Source organism: Perca flavescens, chromosome 14 (genome assembly GCF_004354835.1).
Source record: "Perca flavescens isolate YP-PL-M2 chromosome 14, PFLA_1.0, whole genome shotgun sequence".
Classification (NCBI taxonomy): domain Eukaryota; kingdom Metazoa; phylum Chordata; class Actinopteri; order Perciformes; family Percidae; genus Perca; species Perca flavescens.
Window position 1 is genome coordinate 24,659,795 of NC_041344.1, and position 11,376 is coordinate 24,671,170.

The 11,376-nt window shown below is 37.7% G+C and overlaps 2 protein-coding genes across 4 annotated transcripts; both read left to right on the forward strand.

Annotated features, from left to right (window-relative positions):
* The first annotated feature begins 253 nt into the window (after nucleotides 1-253).
* LOC114568212 (uncharacterized) lies at nucleotides 254-4,479 on the forward strand. Of its 2 annotated transcripts, XM_028597665.1 has the most exons (7): nucleotides 300-345; nucleotides 1,069-1,110; nucleotides 1,687-1,705; nucleotides 3,259-3,320; nucleotides 3,411-3,799; nucleotides 3,914-4,043; nucleotides 4,194-4,479. In XM_028597665.1, the coding sequence occupies exons 4-7, from the start codon at nucleotides 3,284-3,286 to the stop codon at nucleotides 4,205-4,207; spliced, it is 570 nt and encodes a 189-aa protein (XP_028453466.1). In that variant the 5' UTR covers nucleotides 300-345; nucleotides 1,069-1,110; nucleotides 1,687-1,705; nucleotides 3,259-3,283; the 3' UTR covers nucleotides 4,208-4,479. The 2 variants fall into 2 exon arrangements, with proteins under 2 accessions (XP_028453465.1, XP_028453466.1); XM_028597664.1 differs by lacking the exon at nucleotides 1,687-1,705 and having other exon boundaries at nucleotides 254-345.
* A 2,702-nt stretch (nucleotides 4,480-7,181) lies between these two features.
* LOC114568536 (uncharacterized) lies at nucleotides 7,182-9,221 on the forward strand. Of its 2 annotated transcripts, XM_028598153.1 has the most exons (5): nucleotides 7,182-7,383; nucleotides 7,517-7,533; nucleotides 7,621-7,726; nucleotides 7,889-8,065; nucleotides 8,183-9,221. In XM_028598153.1, the coding sequence occupies exons 1-5, from the start codon at nucleotides 7,381-7,383 to the stop codon at nucleotides 8,840-8,842; spliced, it is 963 nt and encodes a 320-aa protein (XP_028453954.1). In that variant the 5' UTR covers nucleotides 7,182-7,380; the 3' UTR covers nucleotides 8,843-9,221. The 2 variants fall into 2 exon arrangements, with proteins under 2 accessions (XP_028453954.1, XP_028453953.1); XM_028598152.1 differs by lacking the exon at nucleotides 7,182-7,383 and having other exon boundaries at nucleotides 7,390-7,533.
* Nucleotides 9,222-11,376: the final 2,155 nt, after the last annotated feature.

Below are 11,376 nucleotides of genomic sequence, written 5' to 3' on the forward strand. Positions count from 1 at the left end.
GAAATGGAGAGTGATATTTAGTCTTTGCATTTAAATTAGTGAAGTGGGGGACGTACGACTTCTTCCTTTTACTCATCAATCTTTGCATGTAGCTTATCTCTATAATGCTGATTTTGTAAAGGGAAAAACATACCGAAAATTATCGGTACGACAGAGCTCCTGTAATATACCCCGGTACTGCCCATAGTTCCTGTCCAAGGGAATTTGAGGGCCAACTTATTACTTGCGTTGGTACATTTCCAACATTTGATGCGCACTTGAATGCAGCACAGGAGTAGTGAACGTTGCCGTTGTTGTCATATTTCCGTGAGGAGAGCAAAGGTTTCAGTCGACTCCCTAGCTAAGGTAACTAGCCTACTCTTATTTGAGTTTGTTTGATGTGGATTGTTCTCACGCTTTCGATATATTATCTATTTCAGTGCTAAGTAGGCTATTGCGATTAAAACAGTTTGCAACAATAAAGTTGATTATGGAAAACAAGGGCTAGTCTGATACTGTTTTGTGCCTTTTGCGTAGTTTAGCTAAACATTGTTTTCAAATTTAACATTCTAAAATGTGATTATTGTTATAGTTTCAGGTTTGTGATGAAAGATCAAAGAAGAAATGCAAGGGCAGATATGTTTCTGCTGATTCCTTGTGACGCAGCATTAGGCCTTTGCGTAAAACGCACTGCGGCTATATTTTATAATGATGATAATATAAGGCTAATATAATATTTTTTTATTTTGTATATCACGAGATGTTCCTATTCTGATTCATACAACTTTTATTTCATCTGTGAAAACATAAAAAATGGGATTAGGCTACGGAAATCCAGAAATATATTATTTTACAAATCTTCATACAAAAAATGGCCTAATCATTTATTTGCGCAAATATTTTGCGTGTAAGTTCGTATATTTTGCGTTTATAAAAATAAATTACGGTTTTAAGTGTTTTGTCTTTTGTCAATAACATAAAAAGAGTCCAGAATCGGTGCTATTCCATTGTAGTATTAGTACATTCAGTTCTTGAGTAAGGGCTTATTTTTCTACCACTACTTTTAACAAAACTTATTTTGTTTTCTAGGTGACAGAGAGCCAGAATGGCGGATAGTTCAGTGATCTCCATGTAAGAACCTGTTTTCTGTTCTGGGAGGTTTAAAAGAGCAATGAATGACATAAGGAAGACAAGTATATCTTAATAATTGTATTGCCTTTGTTGACAAAAAATGTGTGTGTGTGTGTGTGTGTGTGTGTGTGTGTGTGTGTGTGTGTGTATATATATATATATATATATATATATATATATATATATATATATATATATATATATGTGTGTGTATATATATATATATATATATATATATATATATGTGTGTATATATATATATATATATATATATATATATATGTATGTGTGTGTGTGTGTATATATATATATATATATATATATATATATATATATATATATATATATATATATATATATATATATATATATATATATATATATATATATATATATATATATATATATATATATATATATATATATATATATATATATATATATATATGTATGTATGTATGTATGTATATATATATGTATATATATATATATATATATATATATATATATATATATATATATATATATATATATATATATATATATATATATATATATGCTATCAAACTTGAGCAGGAACCCCAATACAGTGGAGGTGGGTGAAACTTTGTTTGTGCTGCTTAAATAAGTCAGCTTTATTTATATAGTTTGAAATCCCACAGAATACACTTCCACACAGGGGTGAAAACTCATTCAAGGACACCATACGCATATGATGTAAAAACAGTGACTGAAGACGGAGCAAACATTGGCTGTGTCTCCTGGAGGATGGATACCAGAATCAGAGATTTATGGATGAGTACAGACAGGAGGCAGGAAGGGGAGAGAATAATAGACAGATAAAATAACAAGATGGCCGATGGATTCAGTGAAGAGGAACATCGCTAAAAAAAAAAAGAGAGAAAGAGAGACAGAGTCATACAAACGGAAAGTGTGGTGCTGTGATTTTCAGAAAGTTAAGGAGATTTCTTGTGATGTGAAATGTAATTTACTCTGGAAAAAAGTGCTGTACATTGACTGAGACTGACTCACTGGAAAGTTAATGTTAAGGTACAAGAGTGCTGAGTCACCATATGAATAAATAACAAATTTGGGGTGAAAAGATGAGTTTTAGATATAAAGTATCTAAGTATCCTTGTACTGAGCCAATATCAGCTCTTCTTTCAGCTCTGTTGTTGTAAACTCACTCAAGGTACAAACCGTGGGGTGATTGCGCTTTTGCTGCCCCGAGACTTTGGAACCGGTTCGCACTATTACAGACGTAGCTTATTTTTAAATCTAACCTCAAAACTTATTTATTTAGAATGGATTTAAAGTGCTCATATTATGCTCATTTTCAGGTTCATAATTGTATTTTGAGGTTGTACCAGAATAGGTTTACATGGTTTAATTTTCAAAAAACACCATATATTTGTTGTACTGCACATTGCTGCAGCTCCTCTTTTCACCCTGTGTGCTCAGGTCTCTGTTTTAGCTACAGAGTGAGACATCTCACTGCTGTAACATCTTTGTTGGCAGTCGCACACGCGCAGTAGCTAGGTAAGGATCATATCAGCTAGCTAGCTGTTTAAACAACTTTGGTCAGGTACAAGGCAGGATTAGCCGGGAGACTTCTTCTAAACGAGGGCGTACTTCCAACTTTGCGTGTAATACCTGCAGAACAGGGACATATAAGTAGTTCTTTTGTAGATTATGGTGAATTAGTGTGTGTTGTAGCAGTGTTTGGCCATGCTACGGTTAGCCCCTTCGTTTGGCTAGTGACGTAGAAAGCCCTGCAGATTTTGAACAGCTCACCCGGAGACTGAATGCAGACACATTCAGAAACCCGTATCTTACTCAAAACAGCATGGATGTTTTTTTTTTTTCCAAGTTTGTATGCGTGTGGAAGCACCAGAGACACAAAATAACACCCCAAATCCCAGAAAGTGTTTTTTTTTCATAGTATGGGCAATTTAATACATAGTGGGTTAGGGTTAGTGCTGTGACATTTTCCTTTCTTCCTCCTGCTTTTATGTATTGTTTTCAGATTTGATCTGTATGTTATGTTTTTATTCTTGGTCATTGATGTAAAGCACTTTGGATACCTGCTGGTTGCTGTAAAGGGCTATACAAATAAATGTTGATTGATTTGACTTTTCTACCTTTCAGGCCAGCAGACGATCCGCAGTTGTCTATGCTTGAGCGAATCAGCAGAGAAGAGAGAAGAAGAGGTAGACTACACACATCACTGCCTCACACATCATAAAACTTTGCTGTGATAAATATTCTCCATTTTTAATCCTGTCCGGTATGTGTTGCAGGTGCAGATCCCCTAAAATGGGTGTCAGACTTTGTGTCCGACTACAGACACAAGACGGTATCCTTAATCAATCCAAGTGGTGCCAAATTGACGATCGGAGACCTGGAAGACACCATGTACAGAGGGAAAAATGACGAGGTGAACGGGTGGGGAAAATTCTACCTTCCTGAGAAAGTAACAATGGAGGTTATAGGTGTAGTGGAGGGAACTTCGTGCCCGTGTGACGAGCTCGTTCTGATGATCTGCTGCGAGGACGCACAGGTGTATGCCTACGATGGAGAGGAAGAGGAGTTGCATTTGGTGGCTTCAAGTCTGGATCAGGTACTTCACGTGGGAATAGAGTATCCAGCCACGACGAGCTATTACAAAGGAGAGGCCTTCAAAGATATGGTGAGCAGTTACAGTTACACTTGTGGGAACAAAGAAGGCTATGTGGTTGTTGACCCTGATGATTGATCACCTGTGAGCCCTGATAACATGTTTGATAATGTCTGTTGTGTGTAGACCGAGGAGGACTGGGCAGAGGTGAGGAAGGGCGATGTGGGGAAGAGGCTGGATGAAGAGCATCATCAACTGGTGATGTCAAAAAAGTCTGAACTCCTGAAGAATCTCAAATCCACCCAACACACCACAGGTTGGTCTCTTAGTCTTTGCTGCAGGGTGAAGATTAAGGTCACACTTTTAATTTCTGTGTCACACTCATTTATTTCTTCAGCAATCTAATATGCTGTCTAATTTCTCTCCCCATCTCTCTCTCTCTCTCTCTCTTCCTGTCCCCTCTTAGAAGTCTGCAGCTGATGCTTTTTGGTTTTTGTACTGTTTGCTGCATCATATGTGCAAAAAAACCCACAAGTACATAAATACACTATATAATTTGTTCTGTGGTTCTCTTAATAACAGCCTGATCTAGTGTATCTGTTTTAATCAAATAGTGAGTCAGTGGTATTCAGTCTAAGCACGATCGATGATAAATCATACAGACTGATGACGGGTTGAAGCTAAAACCTGAATTAATTAGTGTTGAATGCAGTTTATTTAATACATGCAATAAGGTCAAAGGTTTTAATTTTGAAAATGATGTGAGTTATGTTATGCTACGGCCTTCACAGGCACCAGATCTAAATCTCAATATCTCAAGAGTATCGCGATATTTTATTTAGCAATACTAAATAGATTTTCAAAAATCCAATTAAGATTTTTATTTTTTATTTTTTTAAGTTTACATGCAAAAATATTCATGTAAGACAGTAGTTCACGTTTATGTTGTGTTTAAACCCCCTACCGCTAGATGGCTATGCTGAGACGCACCACTAGTGTCCTTGCCTAACAGTGCCTGACTTTTTGCTAGAAGCTAACATCGTAGCTATGGCTGAACTTTGGCCTACTTTAGCATATAAACATTTGCTCACTAAGAACCACAATCCCAAACTGGCAGTTTGTTTTTCTGTGTACTGAATTGTTTACCTAAAAGTAAACTTCTTTGACTTTTATGCACATCATGTCTTCTTTTAAATTTTAGTTTTTCTAAATAATACTTAATAAAATTCCTAATATATCGCCTTGCGCACAGTATCGAAATATATTGCAATATATTGAATCTTGACCCATGTATCATGATACGTATCGTATTGCCAGATTCTTGCCAATACACAGCCCTATGCATTACGTAGTGTTTTGTTATATTACTTTCACTTGTTTGGCACAACCTTCAAGTCCCATCCTCTTCCACCTTTTGAGAACATTTTGCTTATGTTAAAAATACAACCTGACTCTGTTAATAATTCTTGATTGTCCCTGGTACCGTCAAAGGGCACATGACACTGACACAAGTCAGGTGCCAGGCGTTGAAAAAAGAGAAAAGCCCCCTTGTAGATCATGTGAGAATTTGTTTGGTTTGACAACAAATGAACATCAGGAATTTCCCTATGGCAACTGTGCAGAAGCTGAAAGTGTGAGCAACTTGCTTAGAAATGTTGAAGAAGTTAGAAAGCAAGCAGCCCCATCATCTGAGACGTGCACAGAGGAGAGCAGGCAGAGGGCTGCAGAGAGTGTCAGGAAAGAGCTTGAAGGTTTTGTGCACACGATGGGATTTAGATGGAAAGCTCAATTCTACACCCCACAAGGAATTTGATCTTAAAAAGGGGAAACAATTGAATATGAAATATTGATGAGTACAATACAATGGGATAATAAACTTCAAAATGAAACTGACATCACCTTTAACCTGTAAACCTCGGGGAACTGAAATCCCTACTTTTGTGTGGACGTGGAAGTCGTGATCAGAGCTGTCAATATATTATGCTTCATCATTGCAAATGATTAATGCTCCAGCTACTACTGTAACAATAAAGATACCAATGCATTCATGGCAAAAATTGTAAACCACATGTGTGTCAGCTGTTTGAATGAAGCAAAGATGCTAAAGTTGATCCATCAATTAATCAATTTTGTTTGTCACATGAATAGGAGATACAATGTATGATGATGTATTGATCATGTCATTCACAATAAAATTACAGTGATGTGAAGTCACGTTCATAATTGGTTTAGATTTTTTTTCTCCTGCAACCTGTATACTAGTATATAGAGAGGAGATAATTAAATTAACCAGGATGTATCTTAAATAGGAGAAGGCTTATGGTTCACCTTTAACAATTAGCTTCAGGACACCATCAACAAATATCCTCCATACATCAATGACCACAGTATACCCAAAGCTCTTTCCCAAACACATTTAAGGGTTGAAGCAGTTTAATATCATATTTAATATATTTAGATAATCCATGTCCATCACTAGCCTAATACTGGAGGCTTCATTTATTTAAAATGGTTCCCCATGTACTCTGAAGGTGAGATGTAGGGGAAACATGTTTAGATGACCTACAGGCAGTGTAACGGAGGGAGAGGAGCTGAGACCAACTGCTCTGTATTGTGCGATGGAGTGAGAGAAAAAGTCATCATTACAATATTTGAACATTTTAGTTCAAAAATCCAGCCAGTTCTAGCTAAACCGCCATTTTCTCACCACACTCTGAATTAATCAGACTCTAATCAAATGAGTGTGCAGTGAGAAGTGATATATTACAAAAGAGAGAGTAACACAAAAGAAAATAACAAGAGTGGTAAACATCATATCACAGCACTAGTTTAGGGCACATTGCACCTTCAAAAAAAAAAAAAAAAACTTCCAGAAAATGCTTTTCCTATGTTCAAACTACAAATATATATATTTTTTCCACCTTTGCTTTTAACAATAAAAGTATGAACCATTGAACTGCAAAATATGTTTATTCTCTTCAGGGTGGTTGAAATGAACACTGACAAAACCACACGATGTGAGGACGTTGTCTTTAGACTGAATTGTGTGACCAACTTGAATGCTTGAAAGGAGTTCACGTGGAAAAGATGCATCAGGACACCACACATAATAGCAAAACTGGTACCAACAAAGCATATTTTGGCACGTCTACATATTTAGTTTGTTTCCAAAACAGAAAAACAGGTTTTCGAGAAAGGTCAAGCCACCATACTGAGTTCCAATCAGTAAAGATGTACAGTAAAGCAGAACTCAAAAGTTTCTTTCTTAGTATCCATGGTTGACTTAGGCCTTACTGCATAGGCAGGGTGTTCCATTTTTGCTTTCGCTTTAGTTCAGCAATAGTGGTCGCACTTAACACAAAGACATCCTGTCTCCAGCACAAGACAATCTTATCTAGCCATCCGACATAATGTTCCTGTGTTTTCTCTGGTACTCCCTCTACAGTTACATAATTACAAAGACTTCCGTCTATGTCCAGTAACAAAGCAGTACTCTGATATTCCAGTAGAACTAACTGACCTTCAATCTCTCACCATTAGTGGATCGCTCTTTGGTTATACATTACATCATAGAAACAACTAAGGAGTGGTAGTTTGAATCAGGGGGCAGGGCTTCATTTCATTCTTTCTGTTTCATTTTCTTGTGATCAACAATGGTGAGTAGCTGCTTTTAAGTGCTTTCCTTTGCCTATGTTTTATATCATTATGATAAATTCTACATGCATAACTCCATTGGTGTTGTCAGTAAAATGTAATTACTGTAATGTGTTTTATTTCGGATGGCATCAGGCTGCTGCACAGCAGAGGTGAGTCAGCTGATTTACTCAACCACAGCTTGTTATTGCTGCTTTCTGCTTTTGAATCTCTAAAACTCTTGATGTTTATTATTTTAGAGAAGAATTTCTGGAGCAAGAGCCATTCAGAAGGAATGCTTTTCTGATCATCGATAAAATGGTGAAGCTGAATTCAGAACATGCTAACATACCGTTAGTGGATGAGGTACTGTATGTCTGATGGGGACTGTTATAACTTTTGAAATGTTCCAGTTTTGGACACAATGCATTGCACGGCCCTGTCTTAGTGTGCTTGGTACACCTGATTCTTCGCAGTTACACATAACACAGAAAATAATATCTGTTTGAATGTGTTTTGACTTTACAGATTCTTCACAGCATCTTCTTTTTGGGAAAGATCAACAAGATACCATTTTCCCCAGAAGATATTCTGAGTGATGACGAAGACTTGCTTAATGCGTTGAAGGACCTCTACCCTCAGCCTTTTAAACTCTATTACGCTCAACTACCCAGGCGGAGTCCATTTTCATGTGTGCTAGACATGGTAAGATTGTAGTTTGGCAAAAGATAAGACAATTCATCTTGGTGTTGTTACTATTTATTGGTAAACTTAAACATAATACTTAAAAAATAATAACGTAACATTTGTGATTGCTTGCAGATTGTCTACCTGACAAGACAGACTCATCAAGGGAAAAGACAAGAACAAGAGATTGAAAAAGAAATAATAGAAAAGCTGCGCCAGCTCATCGGTGAACTAGAGCTTGGTAAAAACGAGCCTCTGGTCTCCTCCACTATCTGTGTCTCTCACAGCCCCATCACCCCAAATGCAGTCAGGTACTACGGAGTCTCCATGTCCACCTCTGGCCGTAATCCCGGGAAAATCCTGATTGCTGCATCCTGTTTTAGCAGCTGGGACAGTTATGTAGCTGGTGCAGTGATGACCTACTATCCAAATAAGGTCAAGAGGGAATATTTTGATGGAACCATCATACTTCCAGAGCAGCATGTCAGGTGCCAGGCGTTTAACCTCTTTGAAGAAAGAGACAAGCCCCCTTGTAGATCATGCGGGAATTTGTTTGGTTTGACAACAAATGAAAAAAAGGAATGGCCCTATGGCAACTGTGCAGAAGCTGAAAGTGTGAGCAACTTGCTTACAAATGTGGTAGAAATTAGAGAGCAAGCCCGACCAAAAGCTGAGACGTGCACAGAGGAGAACAGGAAGAGAGCTGAAGGGAGTGTCAGGAAAGAGCTTGAAGGTTTTGTGCGCACGGAGAGATTTAAATGGGGTGGTCAATTCTACACCCCACAAAGAGTTTGACCTAAAAAGGGGAAACATTAATTGGTATTAAATATTGATAAGTACAATTCTCATGGTCCTTCATTATAAAGTAACCAGATCTCTTTTGATATGATTCTTTATCAGTAAAAACTTAAAAAAAGAAACTGACTTAACTGACACTGTTAACCTCTGGGAACTGAAGTTACTTCTTATTTGGACATGTAAATCATGTGATCAGAGCTGTCGGATATCATCCTTTATCATGGCAAACTGTTAATGCTCCAGCTACTACTGTAACAATAAAGATATCAGTGCATTCATGGCATGAATTGTAAACAAACTGTTTAAATGAACACTGCAGAAGATGCAAAGTTGCTAAATGTATCGTTCGCAATAAAATTACGGTGATGAAAAATTAGGTTCATTCATTTGTTTTGATTTGATCTACTGCAACCTCATTTAAAGAAGTAAATCACACCTTTAACAATAAGCTTCAGGGCACCGTCAAGGACCACAGTATACGTTTTTAACTTAAAGCTACATTGTGTAAGAAGTTCTCCCATCTAGCGGTGAAATTGTATATGACAACCAACTGAATATTACTTTCTATCTCTATCTCCCCCTGGCATTCGTCACGGTGCCAGAGGTGGAAATGCAGAGCTATGTCCCTCTTTGGCTAATGTATTTTAAATATGGTGGCGCTACATGGCTGCAGTTATTCGAGCGAGTCGCTCGTCATGTATTCTAAATGATTCTGAATGGTCCACAGCACTGTCAGCGCTGCAGTATAGCCTGGCTACACCGCCTATCTAGTCTGGAAAAAAACTATAAAAGCTATAATCATAACCGCCCAGTCTGCGCTAAGCCCCGGTAGTGGACATAGTGAGAAGAAGGGAGGGACATGTCAGGCTTTATACCAGCAAACTACATATGTTGAGCCAGATTACAGCCAACTCTTTGACTCCTACGCCCTCAAATTTAGTTAAGATAGTTTTCTTGCCTTTAGACATTGATATCTCCACAGTGGCAGATCTGTTCTGCCATCTTTTCATCTATTCTTTTACCATCCAAACTGCATTTGAAATCTCCCTTATTTGTTGCATTTCGAGCTGCGAAGATACTGTAGCCCTTACCAATCTCTTACAATGTTACTTTATATAAGGAGATGACCTCCATTGCAACCTCAGTTTGAATCTTGCAGTCTAGTTTGTGAAGCTTGGTAACTTTATATGCACGGTTACATTTGTAATTTATTTTCATGTGGTATAATGTGTGTTATTAGGTTTTGGAAGATGCTGCAAATAATGTAGGGACAGATGCACCTACAGTCAGACTCAAAACAAGAGGCCTTCTCTCCACTAGCTCCTCAACCACCATCTGTGCTGTAGGAGGGCAAAATATTAGAAACACCGCTCAGTATATTGCAGACCGGTTCAATTCCCAACGCTAACTGTGACCTCAATAGACCTCTTTGTATCCTAGCGGCGCAGGACCGGCCCACGGCGGTCAGTATGGAGACAGAAATGTAGAAATGTTTGAGTAACGAACATCTACTCCACTGCCCAGAGATGGTGAATCCTCCTTTGTTTTCATGGACCCACCTGGTGATGTCTCACGGAGTGAGCCATTGAAATCTTCTTCAAGAGTCACAGCAGGAATTTCAATCTGACCTCAAGTAACACTTAGTGATATGACTGAATAATATTTGTATAGAGGTCAAAGGTCACAAGCAGCACCGGGTCTGAAGTGCAGCATAGTTTTCTTATAAGAGAAAATCCAATTACAACAGCCAGCCTGAACAAAACCACCAACATCAAGACACATTTCACTGATGTCGAAGAAATGATTTATTCCTTCTGGACACAGCTCCTTCCGCACCCAATTAGCAACCTAAAAAGTGGGACATCTTTATTGTACTTATAAGAACATTTATTGTGCTCAGAGATTTTGTCTGTGTATATTTGATGCTTTATGTCCTGCTGAGTTCTATGTGTGATGAGGGCAGACACTTGCATGCGTTGCTCCTAAAAAAAAATGTTCTGTTCCTAAACAGTGCTATAGGGGAAGATCCAGATGCTGCAGGAAAGGAATTGAGAGGACCTGCATCCATGAACACAGCACTCCTGCATTTCTCTGCTGTGAACATCCACCTCTGCTGGGAGAGAACATGGAGAAGCACTGCATTTTATTTTCTTAGTACCTGTAATGTAATCTAATCTAATGGAACAAGTAGTGTCTGGAACCAGGTACAACATAAGTGTACCGTGTGGGACTGAAAAAGATCAGACGTCTTAAGTGCGCTGGTGCTTGTTTTATTTTGGTTTCAACCATAAAATGCTCTGGTGGTAAATGTTCAATCATGCCTTATCAGGGTACGTAATGGAAGTTCTAGTAACATGTTAAGGATGTATTAATGTCATATACAATTGTTCATTGTAGCCCCTTCAATGCTGCAAACACAAAAAAATTTATAAATAGATATTCAAAATATTTAAATCAGAACATAATTAAAAAAAAATTACATATAACATAAAAAGAACAAACTATAAAAATTGCACTAAAGGAAGAAATTA

Excerpts from the sequence above, each read along its gene's own strand:
- LOC114568212 (XM_028597664.1), top strand. The coding sequence starts at position 1,085 with ATGGCGGATAGTTCAGTGATCTCCAT. Across the intron at positions 1,111-3,258 it reads GATAGTTCAGTGATCTCCAT|GCCAGCAGACGATCCGCAGT; the intron begins GTAAGAACCTGT and ends TCTACCTTTCAG. Across the intron at positions 3,321-3,410 it reads CAGAGAAGAGAGAAGAAGAG|GTGCAGATCCCCTAAAATGG; the intron begins GTAGACTACACA and ends TATGTGTTGCAG.
- LOC114568536 (XM_028598152.1), top strand. The coding sequence starts at position 7,418 with ATGTTTTATATCATTATGATAAATTCTACATGCATAACTCCATTGGTG. Across the intron at positions 7,727-7,888 it reads ACATACCGTTAGTGGATGAG|ATTCTTCACAGCATCTTCTT; the intron begins GTACTGTATGTC and ends TTGACTTTACAG. Across the intron at positions 8,066-8,182 it reads TTTCATGTGTGCTAGACATG|ATTGTCTACCTGACAAGACA; the intron begins GTAAGATTGTAG and ends GATTGCTTGCAG.